Source organism: Rhinopithecus roxellana, chromosome 10 (genome assembly GCF_007565055.1).
Source record: "Rhinopithecus roxellana isolate Shanxi Qingling chromosome 10, ASM756505v1, whole genome shotgun sequence".
Taxonomy (NCBI): Eukaryota; Metazoa; Chordata; class Mammalia; order Primates; family Cercopithecidae; genus Rhinopithecus; species Rhinopithecus roxellana.
The window spans coordinates 13989752-14014291 of NC_044558.1; the positions used below are offsets into that span (position 1 = coordinate 13989752).

General features: G+C 45.2%; 2 protein-coding genes and 1 pseudogene across 2 annotated transcripts in view; 2 read left to right on the forward strand and 1 right to left on the reverse strand.

Moving 5' to 3' along the window:
- The window catches only part of HEBP1 (heme binding protein 1), a 26086-nt gene extending 17819 nt beyond the window's left edge, over window positions 1-8267 (reverse strand). The window contains exon 1 of the mRNA XM_010371014.2: window positions 8009-8267. Within this exon, the coding sequence (XP_010369316.1) occupies window positions 8009-8086 (78 nt within the window). The 5' untranslated portion in view covers window positions 8087-8267. The remainder of the gene's footprint in view (window positions 1-8008) is intronic.
- Window positions 8268-9168: 901 nt separating this feature from the next.
- Window positions 9169-10871, forward strand: LOC104668353 (annotated as a pseudogene).
- Window positions 10872-23908: 13037 nt separating this feature from the next.
- Window positions 23909-24540, forward strand: part of FAM234B (family with sequence similarity 234 member B) — a 42256-nt gene continuing 41624 nt past the window's right edge. The window contains exon 1 of the mRNA XM_030938939.1: window positions 23909-23960. Within this exon, the coding sequence (XP_030794799.1) occupies window positions 23909-23960 (52 nt within the window). The remainder of the gene's footprint in view (window positions 23961-24540) is intronic.

Consider the following 24540-nt stretch of genomic DNA (forward strand, 5'->3'; position numbering starts at 1 on the left):
GTTCTGTCCACCCTAGCCTCCCAAAGTGCTGGGATTACAGGTGTGAGCCACTGCGCCCGGCCTTAATATTGTAATTTTAACCCTGAGTGCCAAGTTCCTACTTAACCCCCACTTCACATGGGGTAGAGGAAATTGCGCCAGAGATCATGAGGCAGCAAATCAGCCTTGACTTTGGGGCACTGTGCCGAATCATCCTGAGGCTGCTGTGAAGCCCTCCATCTGGTGACTCTGACACTTCCAAAGAGCCTTCAGTAGCAAACTGTTAAATAAACTTAGGGTGTTTTGCTCTTTCTGTTGCAACAGAGAATTCCAGAATCCCCCTTTCATTTGAGTACACACCTACTCTTGGCACTTGTAATGTTTTAAATTCCAGAAACACTATCCTGTGAATCACAGAAGTTCAGAACCTAAACTGGTTTTAAAGTTTACCTAATCTAACTAATTTTATCAAGGAGAAAATGAAGAACCAGAGAGAGACTAAGCTGCTCAAAGTGACGTAACTACTGAATGGTCAAACTGAAACAAAAATTCCAGTTGCCAAACTCCAGTGTACTTTAGTCTCATATTCACTGCAAGTTTCTCTACAGCTATGGGGGGTGAAGTGCGCATTTAAACCTCTCTTTGTTTTCTTTATCCTCCTTCTTTTTTTCTTTCTCTTTTCTTTCTTTCTCTTTCTTTTTTCTTTCTCTCTCCCTCCCTCCCTCCCTCCCTCCCTCCCTTCCTTCCTTCCTTCCTTCCTTCCCTCCTTCCTCCCTCCCTCCCTCCTCCTTTCCCCTCCCCTCCCCTCCCCTCCCCTTCCCTTCCCTTCCTCCCTTTCTTACAGGGTCTCGTGGTTGCTCAGGCTGGAGTGCAGTGGCATAATCTTGGCCCACTGTACCTTAAACCTCCTGGGCTCGTGTGATCCTCCCACCTCATCCTCCTGAATAGCTGGGACTACAGGTGTGTGCCACCATGCCCAGCTAATTTTTTTGTATTTTTTTTCTCTCTTCTTTTGTAGAGACAGGGTTTCACCATGTTGCCCAAGCTGGTCTCAAACTCCTGAGCTCAAGTGACCCCCCTACATCAGCCTCCCAAAGTGTCTTTGCTTTTTTTTTTCTTTTCCTCTCTCTCTCTCTCTCTCTCTCTTTCAGATGGAGTCTTGCAATGTTGCCTAGTCTGTAACCTCTCTCTTTAGCCACTGTGTTAGATACTCTGGGTGGACAGTTGCATGCCCGTGTGAAATTCAGACAAGAGGTATCAGAAGTTATTTTAGGCAGTCACTTCTTTTACAAATGGGAAAACCAAAGACAAGATCTCACTGGAGAAAGAGCTAACTGGCTCTTTCCTTTGGTCTTTCTTTTCTTCTTTTATTCATTTAACCAACAACTACTAAGCATCTACTATGTGCTGAACATTGTTCCAGGTGCAACAAGACAGAGATGAAAGTCTTGGTTCCTGATATCAGGATCGGCATGGCCTAATAAGGGAAGATGCCAGGAAAACAGAAGGTTATCATCTGATGACATATTTAGGGGGCAAGGAGTGCCAGGGCAGTATGGGAACACAGGAAAGGACCACTTAGGTTAGTTAGTTTAAGGGGCATGGGTGTAAGTGATAACATGTTTGGGGAGGTCAAGCTGACTTTGAGGTGGTTACAGATCACCCAACTGGACGTCCAGTCATGACTTCATTGATTCATGGAATAAACATTATCGAAAACCTTTGCCAGGTGCTACAGATTTGGAGATGAATATGATAGGGATGCTCAGGAGGGTGGTGAGGAGAATTACACAAATTATTGCACAAGGCGGTAAATGCTCTGATCATTTGGGGGAGGAGATTCCAGGCAGTGGGTACGCCAGGAGTAAATGAGGACAGGTCAAGAACAGTATGATAACTGTGGGTACAAATAGTACAAATAGTTGTGGCTGGAGCAAAGACTGTCCAGCAGGACAGAAAAAAGGTGTTCTGGCGGGGTCCAGATCTCAGAAGAACTCAGAAGCTGTTGTGGGGTTGGATTTTGTAACCATTAGTCCAGCGATGGTGATTTGATAGCAAGTCAGTTCATCTACCCTAAATTCATTCAACTGACATTTGTGACCAAAATCCTATGTTACAAAACACAGGATTTTGCAAGTATGTCTGGGTCTTGAATGGAGGGTCTCTACAGCAGAAAAGAGATTTATAAAATGGCACGAGCCACCCGGGCTCTCAGCCTGTTCTCCAGGTAGAAAGTCCACAGCAAGGAAAGAAAGGCTGCCAAGAAAGGACTCCAGCTTGACTAGGAGAGCCAAGTCCCCCATGATACACCTATCATCCTTTAAGGCTTGGCTCAACTCCACCACCTCCTTCTCCTGAGTGATCTCTCCTTTCTAGGAACCCCTAAAGTCAGATAACTCTAGAGCTGGAAGGGGTCTTATGTGTCCATCAGTTCACCTCCTCCTGATACAGATGAGCAAACTGTCCATTGGGCCGTTGGACATACAGCTCTGGAACTCAGCAAGGGACTGGCATAGAGGTGTAAATCTGGGAGTCATCAGCATAAGGGGAGACTGGAGCTGTGAATGAGGTTGGGATTGTCTAGAGAGCATATATAGGGCACTCTACACCAATCTGTGTTAATTAATCCCCTGCCTAAAGGCATTCATTCACCAAGTTCTTAACCCGCCCTTGATGACGCAGGCACCACTGAGTGTCTACCCACTTCGCCAGGCACACTCACAGCATCTGTTCTGCAGCTTTCTGCTGTTTCCTTTGATGCCACGGTCATTTCCACACCAGGGCCTCTGCGTCTGCTGCTCCCTCTCCCTGGAGCATTCTCCTCCTGCCTTTGTCTGGTACCTCCCTATTCATCTAACAGGCTCCAACCTAAAAGTTATTTCCTCAGAGAGGATCCTGACTTAAAATAGGTTCCCTGTGATGTTCTTACCCACCCTGTACTTTCATAACACAACACTTCTTGTAATTACAATTAAATGATGTGTTAAACTCCCACCCATAAGCCCCATAGGGTCAGGACTGTTTCTCTTGTTCACCGTTCTATCTCTCTGTACCTAGATGTACCACGTCTTGCATATTGTAGCCACTCTACAAACAGTTGTGAGAAAGGAGAGATGCAGAGTAAAACCTAGTTTTACTCTAATGACAAGGAATACAAGAGCCAAAATAGGTGGGCAGAGAGAGGAGGACCTCGTCTAATAGGATCTCCTGGAGAAATGCTGGGCCACAATGTATTAAACCAGTTCCAGTGCAGGGACCACTTGTTTTCATAGCATCTGTATCCATAACCACTCATTTGAACCACAGGACCACTGTGAAAATTCAGGCTTGAGATGGAATTGTAAAACTATTCTAGCTTTCCAGGGAGCTCTATTTAAATTTATTTAACTAGAATTCTCTACTGCTGTAGAGAACAAGGCAGCTAAGTTAACACAGTCTTGATTCTTAAAATTTAACATCTTTAGTGCATTTGCTTGTGACATGGAACACAATAATAGCCCTCCTTCACCCCATCTCCATTAGTCTATGCTCCCAATCAGTTCCCAGATAGAGATTTTGGCCTGTGGCTACAAAAATCAATTTTCAGCATTCAATGGGAACCTTGGTCAAGTTCAAGTCCCAGACAAAGGTCTAACAAGAATGCCTCTGGCTATGCGATTTGCAAGTCCTTTGAAAGGTCAGTTCTTGCCACTTCATGTAGTGGGTATACATGCTAATGTTGGAAGCCTGCTTTCTCATTACAAGAAAATACTGATCATAATAATTAACCTGACAGAGTACGTTCTATTTGTCTGGTGTTATTTTAAATGCTTTACATGGTTTCATTCATTCAATTTCTCCAATAACCCTGTAAAGAAGTTAGTGCTTTAATCTTCATTTTCAGATGACACTGGGGAACAAGAGGTTAAGTAACATGCCCAAACTGCAGTGGGTGAATAGTGGAACCAGGACTCAAAGTCAGGCTATCAGGTCCTAACCTGTGTGCACAGGCCAGACACAAATCTGATAAGGATGTCAGTTACTAATATCAGTCCTGCTCTGAGCATCCAAAGGCCCACCCCAATCTAACACAGAGAGCTGTCTATCCTTCTCCCTCCTTGAGCAATTAAGAAGGCACCTGATAAGGTCTGCAGCAGTACTGGCCTTCCTGCCAAGTACTTGGAATCAGTCCTGAACATCTGGTGAGTCTGAAGCCCATGCTATATGGGGAACATGGTATGCCATCATTTGCCCAGGAGAGTGGACAATAGTTTCTGACCCAGGCTGTTTCCAGGATAAAAGATAATTTCAGGGAGAGGTTCTCTTCAAAAATAATACCCTTAAGTTTGTATATTTTTAAAAAAAGATTTACAGGCCGGGTGCTGTGGCTCAAGCCTGTAATCCCAGCACTCTGGGAGGCCGAGACGGACAGATCATGAGGTCAGGAGATCGAGACCATCCTGGCTAACACGGTGAAACCCCCTCTCTACTAAAAAATGCAAAAATCTAGCCGGGCGAGGCGGCGGGCTCCTGTAGTCCCAGCTACTCGGGAGGCTGAGGCAGGAGAATGGTGTAAACCTGGGAGGCGGAGCTTGCAGTGAGCTGAGATCCAGTCACTGCACTCCAGCCTGGGTGACAGAGCGAGACTCCGTCTCAAAAAAAAAAAAAAAAAAAAAAAAGATTTACAAGTATCTATGCATAATTAATTAATTTCCCATTGGCATTGTTATTCTCATCTTAGAGTTGAGGAATTCAAGGACTCACAGGGGATATTGAGTAACTTACCCACACTTTACCGTAAAACTAGGGGGAAGCTAACCATTTCCATCTCCAACCAAGTACTAGTATTGAACAATTTCACAATTGGTTATCTCATTTGACTTCAAAATAATCTATTAAGATATGAACTATTATTTTCTCCCACAATTAGCTTCAGAGGGGCTAAGTTGGCCTGTGACCACACAGCTAGAAAGAATGAAGCTGAGATGAGCACTGATATAATGCTATTACTATATTTGTAGAGTGTGTATACTACTTTACAAAATGTCTTCACGGTTTTAAAGAAATTAATATTTATAGTAACTCTGGAAATAGATGGAAAAGATATTTTTATACCCATTTTACAGCTGCAGAAACTGAAGTTCACTTGGGTTAAATGATTTGCTTTAACCTGGTACCAGTATCCCATATGGCCCCATATTCCCATCAAACGCTGAGAGAAGATGCTTATTAGGGAGTTCTCCTTATCCTAGAGGCCCCAAATTAACGGCAGGTGACTTGCATCAGTACGAATCAAACGGGAAACAGAAACTACCAGAGTATTTAGAGCAGAGGCACCTCAATGCAAGGAACTGGTTACACAGATAACAGAGGGGCTGCAATGCCAGCAGGGGACAGAAAGGCAACCTAGAGGTTAGTAAGCACACCAGGAGCCATCGAGGGAGGATTACCTGTTACCTAAGTTCAGATACCTAGGTTACTGGGTAGGAGCTAGAACCATGGTGGCCTGTGTAGCCGAAGCCGAAGCCACAGAGAAGGTCCTAGTAGTATGGCTCTAATGGGTGGAGAAGGAGAAGAAATACTGATTTCTTCCCTCTTATCTCCCAGTAGTGACTCCCACTGAACAAACGTAGCTGGGCGCCAGCTGACATTTGGCCTGGCATACAGGCTAAATGGGTCAGCTTCCACTCCACAGGGAGATAGCAGAGCAGGGAACGGGTGAGGAAGGAATCTGAGGGCACAGGCCACGAACCAGCCCAGACTCTCCGCCTGTGTGGGCCATCATCATTAACCCAAAAAGACAAAGTGAGTCCCATTCCATGACAAAAAGCAAGAACACGTGGATTCTTAAAGTGTTAGAACCACAGGAACCTTCATCAGGGCTGTTAGGAGAAAGGCTGTGGTTTTGAGTAGGGCAACTACCTGATGAGGAGGCCAGTGATGCCGCAGACCTTACCAGGTGCCTTTTTCATTGCCCAGGGAGGTGGATAGACAGTTCTGTGTGGATGTTCAGAGCAGGACTGATATTAATAACTGGCATCCTTATGGCATTTGTGTCCAGCCTATGCACAACTATGTCAGTTGCCCTACTCAAAACCAAAGCCTCACTCCTAACACTCCCTATTCCTCACTCCCCTTCCCTGCTTGCTTTTCTTCACAGCACTGATCACTATCTGATCCATGATACATTTTATTTGTTCATTAGCCAATAAAACATAAGTTCCATGGGGGCAGAGACTTTTGCTGGTTTTACTCTTTTATCCTGTTGCCTAGAAGAGTGCCTGGCACATAGCACTCAAAAAATAGTTTTTGTTGAATTAATTTTAAATTGGGTAATTTCCCATAAGAATTTGGATACATGGTTTTCCTTAAGAATTTGGCAACAATGTTTCATATCGTATCACTGCATAGCAACAAGTGGCTGGAACTGCCCTCTATAGATGGGGACCTGAGTTCACTCTCAGACTTGCCTCAGTCCCCACCATGCCTTATAGCCTAAAACAGCTAGTGTCATCCATTTCCATTACCTGCCTGGCTGCTGCAGGTATTCAAATGTGGGACCTCTGATGAGGGCTAAACTGTTCATTCTACATGGAGTTGGGGAAACAGAGATAAGAAAAGGTGAAACGTCTTTGGTCGCTCAAAGAGTTCAGATTAGAGTCTAATTGAGGACTTTCGTGATATGAAGATCATTGTACTAGGTATCAGAACTTGGCCCCCAGGCAGTACAGTCCTTTCACAAATGAGGCATCGTATTGGGAGCTCTGTATACAGCTGCACTGTTCAAACTACCTGTCTACCAGGAGATTATAATCTAGCAGCACTCTCCTTGTTTTCAGGGGTGCAGTCCAGTTAGCCCATGTTAGCACTGATATAAATTTGGGGGAAGACAGCTATTATGCTCTCCTCACTCATTCTGTATTCTAGGTACCCAACTCCAGCGGATCTAATTGGCCAAAAGCAATGGTACAGCTCTGGGCCTTTGTGCATGCGCTTCTCTTTGTGCATGCTCTTCTCTGTTGTGTGCACTCCTACACATCCCTGAGGCCCAGCTCAGGACACTCCACTGAAGGCCCCATCATAGCCCCCCGGCAGAATTGACCACCCCTGTGCTCCCTGCCTAGCGTATTTCTATTCTGCACAGGTCTTGTTCTTTTACACAGTAGTCCCCCTTATCTACAGCAGATACCTTCCAAACCCCCCAGTGGATACCTGAAACTGTGGACAGAACTAAACCCTGTATCTACTATGTTTTTTCCTATACATACATACCTATGATAATGTTTAACCTATCAATTAGGCACAGTAAGAGATGAACAACAATAATAAAATACAGCAGTTATAACAATATGCCAGCATTGCTAAGCTTGCACTGTGGGGCTATTACTAAGTAAAATAAGGGTTACTTGAATACCGCCACGGTCGATCCGATCACCAAGCTAGCTACTAAGTGACTAAGGGCGGGTACTAGAGGTAGGAGGCTGACCTTGAACAAAGGGGCATTCCGGTCCCAGGAATCAAGATTTCATCCTGCTATGCAGAATGGCCGGAAACTTAAAACTCAGGACTTTTGTATTTCTGGAATTTTCCATTTAATAGTTACGGACAGCAGCTGACCACGGGTAACTGAAACCGCGGATAAAGGGGGCTACTGTTCTCAGTACTCTAGTACTTGGGAATTTCTTGCCACACTCATTTCTGCAACCGAGTGTTTCTCAACAAATCAAACTGTTCGGAATGTTTGGAATATTTAAACGAAAGAACGCATTCAACAGGCAGTGCCCAACTCCCCAGGCTGGGATTCTCTCCTCGGATCAATCTCTCCTGTCTACCCCCCTCCTCCCACCACCGGCTGCAGGGGGACCTCTCACTCCTTTCCTTCCCAGTCCAAGTGCTGGGCGGTGGAGAGCCGCACTCGTGACAGACACCAGAATGAAACTTCGATAGCACATTCCTGCCCCACCTGCCCCTCAGCACCCGCTGCAGCCCCGAAGAGGGTGGGGGTGGGACGCAGCAATCCTTCAGGTCCTCGGCAGCCCTGAGGGCCTACCTTGTCCCCTTTGCTTAGGACCTGCCAAGGCCACGTCTCTACGCTTCCGAACAGCGAGTTCTTGATCATGCCCAACATGGCGTAGCCGAGACGCGCCCGACGCACGGGAGGACGTGAGGTGGCGGGGGCGACGGAGCACCACGGGCAGCGACCACCGGCTGCAGGGCGGCAGGGCGGCGGGGCGGCGGGGCGGCGGGGCGGCTGGGCGGCGGGGCGGCGGGGCGGCGAGGCGAGAGGCGGGGCTAGAGGCAGGGGCCAGAGGGCGTGGATAGAGGGCGGGGCGACAATTCAGCAGGGCGGTGAGGCAAGGGGGCGGGACGGCGAGGTGAAGAGGCGGAGAGGGAGGGCGGGGCGGCGAGGCGAGGGGGCGGAGACAGGGCGGCGCAGTGAAGCAAAGCGCGGGCAGCAGGGCGGCAGGGCAGCAGGACAGTGAGGTGAGGGCTCGAGGCAGCGAAGTGAGGGGTGGGCCCAGCGTGGCGAGCCGCTGGGCGGTGCTCCGCCTCCTTTCGGGCTTTCCGCGGGTGTCTGGGGAGGGAACCCAGCAGCGGGCCTCAGGCCGTACCCCTCCGCCGACCCCTCCTCTTATTCTGAGTCTAACCTATCCGCTGGGGCCCTGGAAAGCGATTCTCGCCTAGAGTGGCTTTAGGCAGCGTGGTGGGGAACATCTTCCCTAGGCCGGGCCACCGCCGCGTCCTCTCTCAGGTGCCTGGGCTCCAACCTCCGAGTCCCGGGTTGCTCACGCTTCTTCGTTCCTCTACCCGAAGGCTCGATCCCACTGGTACAGCGGCGGCCAGGCTCCCTGTCTTGGTAGCCGTCCCTCTACCCCCGCCCCATGACCTCTTCTAGACCATTGAAAGAGCATCCAAACCACTTTCCTGCTGCCACTCTTTCCCACCATCCCTCTAAATCACAGTTTCCAGGTGACTTTTCTAAGCATGACTTTTCTTGTTCATGCCTATTAAAAAAATCTTCTCAACAATGTTGTCACTATTTACTGGGTTGAGTGCCTGCTTTCTGTCAAGTATTTTACAAATATATCTCTACTCCACACACCACCGACAAGAAATATTTTGGAGCCATTTAAAAAGGAGGAAACGGAAACTTCTGCCGCTGCCTGATCCTCCATTGCTTCGAGCCGCGCGGCTGCTGCGGGCCGTGGAGCCGCCTGCCGAGCCTCGCCGGAGCGCCCGCGAGCCCGCGCTGCCAGGCGTCCGTCGGGGTCCGAGGCCCTTCCCGCAGAGAGTCCCGGCTCGGCAGCGGTCCCGCGTTTCACGCAGCTGCCGGGGGTCTGGGACTGGCGGAGCCCGGAGGCGGAGCCTGGCGCTCCCCAGCGGCCGTCGCTGGCCTCAGGCTGGGCCGGGCGGAGGGGAACCGGAGAGTTGAAGCCCCAGGGCCGCAAGCCAGAGTCTGTGGGGGCCGGGGGCGTGGGGGTGGGGGCAGTTTCTTGGGCAGCACCGCACGGCGGCGCGGTGATGGATGTTAACAGCAGCCACCCGGACCTCTACGGGCGCCTCCGCTCTTCCCTCCTGCCAGAGGTGGGGGGCAGGCCGCCCGACCTGAGCCCCGACGGTGGCGCCGATCCGGTCGCGGGCTCCGGTACGCCGCATTTGCTGAGCGGGGCCCCCGAGGTGATGGCCAGCCCGGCGCCCACCTGGGACGCACCCCCGGACAATGCCTCCGGCCGCGGGGAGCAAATCAAGAAAGGGCCGAGAAAGTTGTGATCGCCTCCGTCCTGACACTCATCTAGCTGCTGACGATCGCGGGCAACTGCCTGGTGGTATCTCCGTGCGCTTCGTCAAGAAGCTCCGCCAGCCTTCCAACTACCTGATCGTGTCCATGGCGCTGGCCAACCTTTCGGTGGCCGTGGCGGTCATGCCCTTCATCAGTGTCACTGACCTCATCGGGGGCAAGTGGATCTTTGGACACTTTTTCTGCAACGTCTTCTCCATGAATGTCATGTGCTGCTCGGCCTGGATCTTGACCCTGTACGTGATCAGCATCGACAGGTACCTTGGGATCACGAGGCCTCTCACGTACCCTATGAGGCAGAATGGGAAATGCATGGCGAAGATGATTCTTTCTGTCTGCCTTCTCTCCGCCTCTGTCTACTTTACCTCCCACTCTTTGGTTGGGCTCAGAATGTAAATGATGATAAGGTGTGCTTGGTCAGTCAAGACTTTGGCTACACGATTTACTCCTCCGCAGTGGCATCCTAATCTTCATGTCCGTCATGCTTTTCATGTACTACCAGATATACAAGGCCGCCAGGAAAAGCGCGGCCTAACACAGGTTCCCCGGCTTCCCTCGAGTGAAGCCAGACAGCAGCAGTCACCCCGAATGGCACAGTGAAGTTCCAGAAGGAGGTGGAAGAGTGTGTAAACCTGTCGAGACTCCTCAGGCATGAAAGGGAAAATATCTCCATCTTTAAGCCGGAACAGAAAGCGGCGACTACCCTGGGGATCATCGTCGGGTCCTTCACCGTGTGCTGGCTCCCCTTTTTCCTCCTCTTGACAGCCAGACCCTTCCTCTGTGGCACTCCCTGCAGCTGCATCCCACTATGAATGGAGAGGATATTTCCATGGCTGGGCTATGCAAACTCTCTCTTTAACCCTTTTATGTATGACTTCTTCAACCGGGACCTGAGGACCACCTATCACAGCCGGCTCCAGTGCCAGTACCAGAAAATCAACGGGACACTCTCTGCTGCAGGCATGCTTGAAGCCCTGAAGCTTGCTGAGAGGCCCGAGAGACCCGAGTTTGTCCTACAAAACTCTGACTACTGTAGAAAAAAGTCATGATTTGCGACTGAAAGCGGGATAATGGAGATGAAATAAACAAGGCAAAATAGAGATGGAAACAGAAGAAAAGTCATTTGCCAAGACTGCAGAATGGAATGTGGCTTCTGTCCTTTCTTAGGATGGCTAAAACGTGACAAACAGGGTGACCTGATGTACAAAATATCTTATGAGGGAGATGGTGACCTCTCCTTTTTTCTGTGGATCAGTGTTATTGTGTGTTCTCAGTTTAAGATAGCAGATCATCTCAGCAGTAAGCACACTGACAGAGTTGAGTTCCAGAAGGGAAGCAGTTTCAGGTTCTTAGCACATGTCCAAATCCATGCAAGTGGAAGAAAGTTCCAAAGCATACTTCCCATGCTTCGGAGTCTAGGTCTTGTGGTGAATATTCAGGAATCATTCATGAGACAGAATGTATTTTGTTGTGTGACAGAAGGGTTTACCAAGCAAACCGTGGTAAGCATAGTATTGAATATGTTGCATGTCCATGTTAGAAAACAGAACCCAGTCATCAGCTAATACAAATGATTTCCCAGAGCAGTGTTTGTTTCAAGCTTCTGTCAAACAGTTTGGCTTTTCTGCAGGGTCCCTGTAACTTCCCCACTAGTGTACTTCTTTGTTAACTCCCTTATTGTTATGGTGTAGCTCAGGAACAGGACTCAGGATGGAGAGCAGCATACAACCGGAGCAAAGCTTTTTCTTGTGCTCTGAAGGGTCCTGAGACGTGAGGGGGATGCCTTCCATGAGGATTTTTATCTCAGTGAAGGGCGAGTGGTACCCAACTGTATTGCCATTAACATGATTATTGGCATGTTTTTGACTCTCATTTTTCACAAGGGTGCAGTGGGGCCACGGACCATCCCACAGGATGGTCCATAACTGTATGTTATATGGAGAAAGCGTGGGAATAATGTGTTTTCCATGAAAGGTTATGATGCTCCTGGAGATGGGGACATAAACATGTTCATTCTTGTTGAGCAGCATTGTATTAAACCAAATTGTGTGAAGCGGAAGTCACCTGAACCACTCTTGGGAAATGCTCCAGAACGCCAGTCTGTTCCTTCTAGATACTTTGTTCTCTGTATTTATTTTTATTTTTTATTTTGAGGCAGTGTCTCACCCACCCTGTCTCCCAGGCTGGAGTGCAGTGGTGCGATCTCGGCTCACTGCAACCTCCACCTCCTGGGTTTAAGCAATTCTCCTGCCTCTGCCTCCCAAGTAGCTGAGATTACAGGCACCTGCCACCACACCTGGCTAATTTTTGTATTTTTAGTAGAGAGCGATTTCACCATGTTGGCCGGGCTGGTCTTGAACTCCTGACCTCAGATGATCCACCTGTCTTGGCCTCCCAAAGTGCTGAGATTACAGGTGTGAGCCACTGTGCCCAGCCTGTTCTCTGTATCTTAAATCAACTGTGTGCCAAAGCAATTCTGTCCCCTGACTCCCACCCCTACCCAGCAACAAATGGTAGACATGAAGGGCAGGTAAGGGAACAGAAAAGGTCTCTCTGCAGATATATATATATTTTAAACCAACTGTGTAATAAGTATGAGCTAAGGAGACAGAAAGTAGATGAGAAAAGAAGAGTACCTATACCTACAAGGGGAAAAATGAATGCAATCCTTTATTTGATAAGAGATAACTGAAAGAGAATATTATTTTTCTACAATAAAGCAAGCTGTCCTCTCAGGATAAAGTGGAATTTCGACACGGGTTATGGACTTCTTCCAACTCCCATTGACATTGTTTCTTACCACACATGGGGAAGGGCTGCCTTTCCTGAAATGGGAAGAAGGCACTGTCCTTTCAGACAAAGCTTGTACAAATTCCTGAACAGCAGATTTGCTAATGTGACCGTATATACTTATATTCATAATTAAGTGATTATTTATGGTCAGATACATATTGTTAAACTTGAAAATGTTTTATTATATTACATCAAATAAAGTCTATTTATAGATGAAAAAATTAAAAATAATGAAAAGGAGGAAACTGATGCTCAAAATAATTAAGTAACTTTCCCAGGCAACAACTAATGTGTGGCTTGGTGAGGATTTGAACTCATGTCTGTGGTGTCAGCATCCATAATGCTTTGTACTCTGTCACTCTGACTTTTCCGATCTGCATCTACATCTACACATGCCACTGCTTTCCAAATACTCTCTGAATGTTCAGCTTCCCCCTTGGACTCACTCTTGAAACTGACTTCTTTGAAAGTGTCCCTCAAACACTGTGTCCATGAACTTGTGTGGTCCTTCTGTTTGGCCTCTCTTGTCATCTCATTTGTTCTAATATTCTGCCTACATGAGGATTCTTTCTCTTTTCTTTTCTTTTCTTTTTTTTTTTTTGAGATGGAGTGTCGCTCTGTCGCTCAGGCTAGAGTGCAGTGGCGCGATCTCTGCTCACTGCAAGCTCCACCTCCCGGGTTCATGCCATTCTCCTGCCTCAGCCTCCCGAGTAGCTGGGACTACAGGCGCCTGCCATCACGCTCGGCTAATTTTTTGTATTTTTGGTAAAGATGGGGTTTCACTGTGTTAGCCAGGATGGTCTCAATCTCCTGACCTCGTGATCTGCCTGCCTTGGCCCCCAAAGTGCTGGGATTATAGGCGTGAGCCACTGCACGTGGCCTCTCTTTTCTTTTTTGATACAGGATCTCACTCTGTTGCCCAGGCTGGAGTGCAGTGGCATGATCTTGGTTCACTGCAGCTTCGAACTCCCTGGCTCAAGTGATCCTCCCACCTTAGCCTCCGGAGTAGCTGGGACTGCAGATGCACACCTAAGTTTTCTATTTTTTATAGAGACAAGGTTTCTTCATGTTGCCCACGCTGGTCTCAAACTCCTGGGCTCAAGCAATTAGTCTGCCTTGGCCTGTCGAAGTATTGGGGTTACAGGTATGAGCCACTTTGCCCAGCCTATTTTTCTTTTTTTGAGAGAGGATCTTGCTCTGTTGCCCAGGCTGGGGAGCAGTGGTGTGGTCATAGCTCTCTGCAGCCTAGAACTCCTGGACTCAAGCGATCCTGCCACCTCAGCCTCCCGAATACCTGGGACTACAGGTGTGCAACACTAGTGCCAGCGAATTTTTAATGTATTTTTGCAGAGAAGGGAATCTCACTATGTTACCCATCCTGGTAACATAGTTACCAACATGGATACTATAGGAGCTCAAACTCCTGCCTCAGTTGATCCTCCTCCATCGGCTTCCTAAAGTGGTTAAATTAAGCCAACCTGCCTGGCCTTTATGAGGATTCTTTATGCATTTTTTACCCATTGGTTGCATTGTCATTTGAAATTGTTAACCTCATTGTCAGACTAATTTGTGGCAGCTGCCCTCAACCAGCGCTAAGGGACCGCCTGCTGTGCTTTCATCCCGAGCAAGGGGAAGCTGAGCCGGAGCCAGGTAGTGGCAATCAATAATAGTGATACTGTTGACCTCTAGCTTTGTGGTAAAAGATATTAACTTTATTAACTCTAGACAAAAAAGATTTGCCCTTTGACAAATGTTTGTTCATTGCTATAAAGTAAATTGCCATTTAATTATTTCATAGTTCCTTGACTCTAAGATGCTATTGATTTTAAGAGAGGCCCTGTTATTTTATGTGCCACCAAGAAAGAAAACAAATGCTGCTAAGTAAACTATGACATTCAATTGATTTTAAATGCATCCAGAGACATTAAAATGTGAAATATCATGCAGCTTGGAATTCATCAGAGATTCTTAGGTCTGAGTATTTTTGTCTGCTCATAACCGTACCTCCTTTATAACAAACTAATCTTTTAAAAGGCAAGATCTATTTTTCTTTAGCATTTCTCTCACTAGCCACACTCAGAGGTTGCTCAATAAGTGTGGAATGATTTAAAAAATTCTTGACATTAGATCTAGTCATCTATTTTGGTTACTAAACTAGATACAGTGCAATGGGCTCTATTACTCAGTACGGTCAAGTAGCAAAAACATTTGGGAATCAGAAAACATCGGGTCAAAAAAGATCTGGATTCCAATCTGGCTCTGTCCTACCAATGTAACGAATATTTCTTCTGCAAATTTCCTAACCTCTACAGAACTCTCTTTCTTTTTTTAAATTTAGAGACAGGGTCTCGCTATGTTGCCCAGGTTGGTCTCAAACTCCTGGGCTCAAGTGAGCTTCCCACCTCGGCCTCCCACAGTGCTGGGATTACAGGCGTGAGCCACTGCACCTGGTCTCAGAACTCACTTTCTACATCTGCGACACTGGGGTAATAATGCCAGCTCACAGTGCTGTCGGGAGGATTAAAGGAGTCCAGGCAATAAAAAGCACTGTGTACACTGTTAAGGCTAGATTCTCCCGACACCCATGGTCAAGTTTGTTCTGCTACCAAGAGCTGAACATTGCTGCTTTAAGAGCACTGTGGGGAAGCATCATTTTAGAGTCCAGATTATTTGGTGTCTTGCTTTGTTTTTTAGATGAAATCTTGCTCTGTCTCCCAGCCTGGAGGACAATGGCACGATCTCGGCTCACTGCAACATCTGCCTCCTAGGTTCAAGTGATTCTTCCGCCTCAGCCTCCGAAGTAGCTGGGATTACAGGCACACGCCACCACACCCAGCTAATTTTTGTATTTTTAGTAGAGACAGCATTTCACCATGTTGGCCAGGCTGGGCTCGAACTCCTGACCTCAGGTGTTCTGCCTGCCCTGGCCTCCCAAAGTGCTGGGATTACAGGCATGAACAACCATGCCCAGCTATTTGGTGTCTTTCTTTATCTGAAGAATTTGGTATGTTGTGAGACATTTTCCTTTGCAATTTATTAGGTATTATGATTGAATACTGTTAGAGTGTATAAACTGAAAGAAAAATTCTAAGACCCCCACTCGACTGAATGGACCCCTCATTTCCACCAAGGGGATTCCAAAAAAACCTGAAAAACTAGTTCAGTCCATGATGGGAAGTGGGGGTCCCATCATGCCTCATTATACTCTCCTCCTTTTGGAATTCAGGCACAACTGCCAGCATTAACATTAAATCTTAAGGCTGAAAAAACAGACTCTTTGTAGTGATGAGATACCAAATCCTAACCTTGTATAGCATCATATGACAGACAGCAGCTCTGAAAGAAATAAAAATATTTTAGAGGCCAGGCGCAGTGGCTCACGCCTGTAATCCCAGAACTTTGGGAGGCCAAGGCAGGCGGATTACCTGAGGTTGGGAGTTCAAGACCAGCCTGGCCAACATGGCAAAATCCCATCTGTCCTGAAAATACAAAAATTAGCCCTGTCTGGTGGCTCATTCCTGTAATCCCAGCTACTTGAGAGGCTGACGCATGATAATTGCTTAAACCCGGGAGGCGGAGGTTGCAGTGAGCCGAGATTGCATCACTGTACTCCAGCCTGGGCAACAGAGTGAGATTCAAAAACAAAAAACAAAAACAAACAAACAAAAAAACCAGGTATGAATAAGAACATGGGTGGTTAGATGTTTCTCCCATCATAAGAGGAAAGAGGGAGGAAAAGGTGGGTGTTTGCCTATGTACTTTTGGAGGTTGAAGGTGGCAAGTTGTGGGAGCTCCTGTCAGAAGGCTTTCATTTTCTCTGTGAAATAGGTTATGAGAATGATGGAACAGGAAGCAGGAGAGAACAGTTACCACCATTCTTTCCCTATAGGCAAGACATGGGCAAATCAAATAATATTTAGCAATAAGGCATCAGGACACAGTTGCATGTCAAACTAAGTAGGCTGGAATTTATTCTCAAGGTAACGAGGATCTATTCCATTAAGATTTTTACATAGGGTGGCTAAATAATTAGTGTTTCTGCCTCAGTTTGGCAATAGTATTTTCTGGTGCACCTGAGACTCTTCTAAGTCCTGGCCCAAGAGTACAAGGCTCACAGAGCGGAGGTATTTCCTCCTCATTATCCCCTCTCTCCTTTGTGCAGTCTGCACAAAGACTGCCTTCCCAGTCAGTTTTTTGTTTTGTTTTTTTTTTGAGACGGAGTCTAGCTCTGTCACCCAGGCTGGAGTGCAGCGGCGTGATCTTGGCTCACTGCAAACTCCACCTGCCAGGTTCAAGCGACTCCCCGCCTCAGCCCCCGAGTAGCTGAGATTACAGGCGCCCGCCACCACGCCCGGCTAATTTTTTTGTATTTGAGTAGAGATGGGGTTTCACCACGTTGGCCAGGATGGTCTTGATCTCTGGACCTCATGATCCGCCCGCCTCGGCCTCCCAAAGTGCTGGGATTACAGGCATGAGCCACCGCGCCTGGCCCCCAGTCAGCTTTTTAAATTTTTGCATTCCTATATTTTATTTTTAAGTGACATTCCAAATTGTATATATTTATCATGTACAGCATGATGTTTTGAAGTATATACACGTTGTGGATGACTAAATCTAGCTACTTAATGTATGCATTCCCTCATGGTTATCATTTTTGTGGTGAGAAAGCTTAAATCAACTCTTTTAGCAGTTCTCAAGAATATTTTGTTATAACTATAGTGTCCATGTTGTACAATAGATCTCTTGAACTTCTCCTTTCTATCTAACTGAAATTTTGTATCACTAAACATGACCCCAATACCTACCCCTCCCAGCTGCCCCAGCCCCTGCTAACCACCGTTCCACTCTATTTCTATGAGATCAAGTTTTATAGCGCCCACATGAGTGAGATCATGCAGTATTTATTTTTCTGGGCCTGGTTTATTTCACGTGACATAGTATCCTCCAGTTTCATCCCTGTTGTTGCAAATGACAGGATTTTCTTACTTTTTTATGGCTTAATAATATTCCACTGTGTGTATATGCTGCATTTTCTTTATCCGTTCATCTGTTGATGAACACTTAGGCTGATTTCATATCTTGGCTACTTACTTGAAGTACTGTTCATTAAGCAAAGCCAATAGCTTGGCTTGATTGATTCAAGTATTGTGAATAGTGCTGCAATGAACATGGACGTGCAGATATCTCTTCAATATACTGATTTCATTTTCTTGGAATATAAGGATACCCAGAAGTGGGATTGTTGGATCACATGGTAGTTCTAATTTCAATTCCATGAGGAACCTCCATACTGTTTTCCAAACACACAGAGGATGGAATTTAGTGGCTATACTAATTTACATTCCCACCAGCAGTATGCAAGGGTTCCTTTCTCCACATCTTTGCCAACACTCATTGTCTTTTGTCTTTTTGATAATAACCTTTCTATGAGGTAGGAGGTGACATCTCACTGTGGTTTTAATTTGCATTGCTCTGATGATCAGTGATGTTGAGCCTTTTTCATATACCTGTTGGCCATTTGTACCTTCTTTCGAGAAATGTCTAGCCAGGTCCTTTGTCTATTTTTTTTTTTTTTTTGAGATGGAGTCTCGCTCTGTTGCCCAGGCTGGAGTGCAGTGGCATGATCTTAGCTCACTGCAACTTCTGCCTCCTGGGTTTAAGTGATTCTCCTGCCTCAGCCTCCCGAGTATCTGGAATTACAGGTGCACACCACCATGCCCGGCTAATTTTTGTATTTTTAGTAGAGACAGGGTTTCACCATGTTGGCCAGGCTGGCCTCGAACTCTTGACCTCAGGAGTCCTGCCTGCCTTGGCCTCCCAAAATGCTGGGATTACAGGTTTGAGCCACCAGGTCTGGCCTGCCTTTAAAATTTTTTTAAATTATTTATTTATTTTTTATTTTTTGAGATAGAGTCTCACTGTGTCACCCAGGTTGGAGTGCAGTGGCACAATCTCGGCTCACTGCAACCTCCATCTCCCAGGTTCAAGTGATTTTCCTGCCTCAGCCACTTGAGTAGCGGGGATTACAGGCAAGCGCCACCACGCCTGGGAAATTTTTTTTTTTTTTGAGACGGAGTGTCGCTCTGTCGCCCAGGCTGGAGTGCAGTGGCACGATCTCGGCTTACTGCAAGCTCTGCCTCCCAGGTTCATGCCATTCTTCTGCCTCGGCCTTTCCAGTAGCTGGGACTACAGGCGCCTGCCACCAGGCCCGGCTAATTTTTTTTGTATTTTTAGTAGAGATGGGGTTTCACCATGTTGGCTAGGCTGATCTTGAACTCCTGGTCTCAAGTGATCTGCCCACCTTGGCCTCCCAAAGTGCAGGAATTTTAGGCATGAGAGACTGCGCCCGGTCATATTTTAAAAATAAGATTATTCGTTGTATAGCTATTGAATTATTTGAGTTCTTCATACATTTTTTGGTATTAATTCCTTATCATATGTATAGTTTGCAAGTATTTTCCCCTGTTTTGTAGGCTGTCTCTTTACTGTTTGCCCTGCAGAAGCTTTTTAGTTTGATGTAATCCCATTTGTCTATTTTGCTTTTGTTGCCTGTGCTTCTACCAGCATTTCTCATCCAGGACAGGGCTCCTCCCAAGGTGTCTGACTGTGGACATGCTCCCCTCTTCAGGGTGGGCCCACTCCTTGTCCACAGTGGTGTGCTTTTTCTTCTGTCTCCCATCAGAACACAGGGTACCAGCAATATTTACTCACTAAGAAATTGTTTCCTTTCATCTTTCTTTCTAAATTATAAAATGAACAGTCACCTTCTTTAATGTTCAACATTTCTAGATGTCTGATTTGTTTAAATTTATAAACAATTTATAGATTGAAATTTACTGATTTGTGTTAAACTTATTCCCCACTGTTGATTTATTACCTACCCAGTTCCCAGGTAGTCTATGGGGTTCTAAACTGTAGCAGTGAACAAAACAGATGGAAATCCCCGCTTTGCTGGAGTTTACATTTTGGTGTGGGAGATAGGCAGTAAATAGACACATTCATAAACATACAATAGGTCAGGTGGTGTTTGTTGAGGCCGACGTATGTCGGTGTGCGCCACTTTAGATAGGGTGGTGACATTTCAAGAGAGACTCCCCAAAAAGTGAGGGCATCACTGAGAAGATAGCTAGGGAAGAAGTTTTCAAGTCAGTGGGAAAGGCACATGCAAAGGCCCTGAGGTGGGAGAGTACCTGGCATGTTGAGGAAAGCAAGGAGGCCAGTGTGGCTGGAGTTGACTGAGAAGGAAGAAGTTTACAGGCATGGGCTCCAGAACCAGGCTGCCTCCGTTCAAACCCCTGCTTACAAGTCAGGTGACCTTGGGCAAATTATTTACTCTCTCTGTGCCTCAGGGTTCTAACCTGAAAAATGGCAATAATGATAATATGTACCTCAGAAGCTTGTTATGAGGATGAACAATTTCTAAGCACTTAGAACAGGGCCTGGCACATAGTAAGTGCTCTAAAAGTGAATCCTAACCTAGAAAAGGAGAAGAATGACGAAAAATCCAAATTGAAGCAACTATTTCAGTATCATAAAATTACTAATCTACATTCTTTAAAAATGTCAATGTCTCAAAAGACAAGAAAAGGCTGAAGAATTGATTCAAATTAAAGGAGACTAGAGAGACACGACAACTGAATGTCATCTGTGATTATGGGCTGGACCCTGTGCCAGGAAAAAATACGCTAAAGAACATTAGTAGGATTAAATTGATTAAATTAGAATACAGATTGTAGATTAGATAAAAGTATTATATCAATATTAAAGTTCCTGACATGGATAACTATATTGTGGTTGTATAAGACAATATCCTTGTTCTTTTTTTTTTTTTTTTTTTTTTTTTTTTGAGACGGAGTCTCGCCCTGTTGCCCGGGCTGGAGTGCAGTGGCCGGATCTCAGCTCACTGCAATCTCCGCCTCCGGGTTTACGCCATTCTCCTGCCTCAGCCTCCCGAGTAGCTGGGACTACAGGTGCCCGCCACCTCGCCCGGCTAGCTTTTGTATTTTTCAGTAGAGACGGGGTTTCACTGTGTTAGCCAGGATGGTCTCGATCTCCTGACCTCGTGATCCGCCCGTCTCGGCCTCCCAAAGTGCTGGGATTACAGGCTTGAGCCACCGCGCCCGGCCTCCTTGTTCTGAAGAAATACACACAGGGCTATTAAGCGGATAGGGAGACATGATATATGCAACCTACCATCAAATGGTATAGAGATAAACTGTGACACACACACACGCGCGCGCACACACACACAGCCTACTTCTTTAACCTAATATGTTAGTATCCTTCTCCTAGTTTCCTATACTGTAGCCACATTGGTCTCCTTGGTATTCCTTAAGAATACAAGTATGTTCTAGATCAGGATGCAGGTATTCACTGTTTCTTTGCTTAGAATTTCTTCTCCCAGAAATTGACTTGAATGACTTCTTTTAATCATAGGGGTCTCCAATCCCCTTTTCAGAGAGAGCTTCCTCAACTCCCCAACCTAAAGTGTCCCCTCTCCCTAGAGTGCTTATCATTATCTGAAAAGAATTAATTCATTTTTATGCTTCTTTTCCTTTTTGTCTTTTTCTTCCCACTAAATTGTACATGTCGTAAGAGGAGACATCTTCTAGATCAGAGCTCCATCTTCAGTACCTAAAACAGTGCCAGAAACATAAGCTCTCAATATATATTTGTTGAATGAATGGGATGGGATAGGGGATGGGTTGCTGTGGGATAGGAGAAGACTCTAGGAGGAAGGTCAGCAGCATGAACACAATTATTGGAGAGACTGTGTGTGCATTAGTGTCTATCATTCCATCCTACTACAGGTACAACTTTTTAAGAAGGGAGATATGTTTAAAAGAGGTCGGGAGGAGAAAGAGAGAAAGCACAAAGAGGAAAAAAGTATAAGATATGCTTATTTGAAACTTAGAGGTTGATCATAATCAGCAATTTTAGAGAAAAAGAGGAATTAAAGGAGAGGAACTTTGTTGACATGTCCAAAATGATTGTAATGTCAGCTATTTCTTTCCTTTTTTTTTTTTTTTTTTTTTTGAGCCAGAGTTTTGCTCTTTCGCCCAGGCTGGAGTGAAGTGGCTCAATCTTGGCTCACTGCAACTTCCGCCCCCCAGGTTCAAGCAATTCTCCTGCCTCAGCCTCCTGAGTAGCTGGGATTATAGGTGTTCATGACCATCCCTGGCTAATTTTTGTATTTTTAGTAGAGACAGGGTTTCGTCATTTGTCCAGGCTGGTCTCGAACTCCTGACCTCAGGTGATCCACCCACTTCAGCCTCCCAAAGTGCTGGGATTACAGACATGAGCCACCATGCCCAGCCCAATGTCAGCTATTTCTTTTTGATGACATAATCCACATTAAAATTGTATCTAGAACAGTAAAAGGAGCCAGTCTCCAATGACATCCACGTGGATGTATTGTCCTTTATTTTGGAAAATTCCCCTTCCATCTTATTTAGTACAATGTTGTAAGTTTCCCACTCTATTGGGATCGGCAGTTGGATGTTGTCTTTGGCTCTCTTCATCCTTACATTTTCTTTTTTCCCTCCTAAATCCTCAATTCTTTGTGATACTTCTCTTATATTACTCTCACATGTCGACCTATGACGTGGGTCAGTGTTTCTCAGTGTGCTCCTTGCATCTGCTGTATCACTCGGAGAGCCTGTTAATTATGCAGATTCCTTGGCCCCAAATCAGAATCTCTGAGAGAGGGCAGCAGGGAAACTCTTAACTTTTAAAATTTTTCATTTTTTTTAAGTAAAATATATATTTCAAAAATTCAAAATATACTAAAGGATATGAGATAAAGAATTTTTCTCCTAGACTCTGTTTCTCAGCTACCCTTTTCCCTTTCTTAGAAGTATGCATTGTTGCCTTTTTTTTTTTTTTTTTTTTTAAGGCAGGGTCACACTGTTTCACCCAGGACTGGAGTGCAGTGGCACGATCTTGGCTCGTTGCAACCTCCGCCTCCCAGGTTCAAGTGATTTTTGACTCTTAGCCTCCCAAGTAGCCGGGATTACAGGCGCATGCCACCATACCCAGCTAATTTTTGTATTTTTAGTAGAGATGGGGTTTCACCATGTTGGCTAGGCTGTTCTCAAACTCCTGACCTTAAGAAACCACCTGCCTCAGCCTCCCAAAGTGCTGGGATTACAGGCGTAAGCCACTGCGCCCAGCATAAAAGTATGCATTGTTATATTACTTTCATATGTATTTTTCCAGAGTTTTTCTGTGCATAGACATGCAAATACATGCATATATTTTTCTTTCTACTTTCTTATTACATAAATGATAATGTACTATACTTATGGTTTCTGTAAATTGTTCTTTTGTTGTCATGTGCCAATATATTTTGGAAATCATGCCATAGTGATATATGAGGAATGATTCACGTTTTTCCCAGCTGTATGGATTTTCATGTATGGATGTGCCATAAATACTTAACAAGGAGCCTATCAATGGAGGCTCACATTGTTTTCAATCTTTTGTTAATAGGAACAATATTGCAATGAATAACTTCTGACATGTATCATATCCCACATGTATAAATATACCTGAAGAAAATTTTCCTGGTCCAAAGGATATGTACATTTAAAGTTTTGAAAGCTATTGCTAAATTATTTTTTGTATAGGTTGGCAAACTCACCAGTGAAAACATCTGGGCCTTCAGATTTCTTTCTTGGAAGGCTATTAATTATTGATTCCATTTATTTGATAGAAATAAAGCTATTCAGATTATTGATCCTTGTGTGAATTTTGGTAGTTTGTGTCTTTCAAGGAATTGGTCCATTTCATCTAAATTATCAAATTTGTTGGCATAGAGTTGTTTGTAGTATTCTTCTTTTCTCCTTTTAATATATATGTGATCAGTAGTGATAAACCTTCTTTTATTTCTGACATTGGTAATCTGTGTCTCCTCTTTTTTTCTTGGTTAGTTTGGGTAAAGGTTTATCAATCTTATTGTTCTTTCCAAAGAACCAGTCTTTGGTTTTGTTGATTCCTTCTATTGTTTTTCTGTGCTCAACTTCATTGATTTCTGTTCTAATTTTTATTTCTTCTGTTCCTGTGTTAGGATTAAATTGTCTTCTTGCTCTAGTTTCTTAGGTGGAAGCTTAGGTTATTGGCTTTACATCTTTCTGTTTTTCTAATACACGCACTAAATTTCCCTTTAATCACTGTTTTTTGCTGCACCTCACAGATTTTGATAAATTGTATTTCCATTTTTATTTAGTTCAAAATATTATAAACTTCCCATAAAAGATAAGTTGTTGAGCCTATATAACTTAAAAACTGATATATTTGCTGACTACCTGTGCCTAGAGAAAATGCAGAGAGCAATGTGAGGCTGAAATTGTGGAAACAATGGAGCTTGTGAACCAAGAAAGTGGAACAGGTTTTAGGTTAGCAGGGAAAGGTGAGAGAGAATTCCGGGGAAGAGTTCAGATAGTAATTCCTATCGGGAGAATGTCTATTTGGAAAGCATTTTATTTTAAATATATAAAATACATAACAAAATTACCAATTTAACATGCAATTATGCGTATTCGTAATAATATTTTCTTTCTTTTTTTTGGGATAGAGTCTCGCTCTGTCTCACCCAGGCTAGAGTGCAGTGGTGCGATCTTGGCTCACTGCAGCCTTTGCCTCCTGGGTTCAAGCGATTCTCCTGTCTCAGCCTCCTGAGTAGCTGGGACTATAGGCGTGTGCCACCACACTAGACTAATTTTTTGTATTTTTAGTAGAAACGGAGTTTCACCATGTTGGCCAGGCTAGTCTCGAACTCCTGACCTCGGGTGATCCACCCACTTCAGCCTCCCAAAGTGCAGGGATAACAGGTGTGAGCCACCGAGCCCAGCTCATAGTATTTTCTGATTAATGACTGTAAGAAAGTGCTTTAAAATAGTCAAAATATACCTTTTAAAGCCTTATTCTTTGAGCCTTATTCTTTGACCCATGTGTTACTAAGAAGTGTGTTGTTTAATTTCTAAATATTA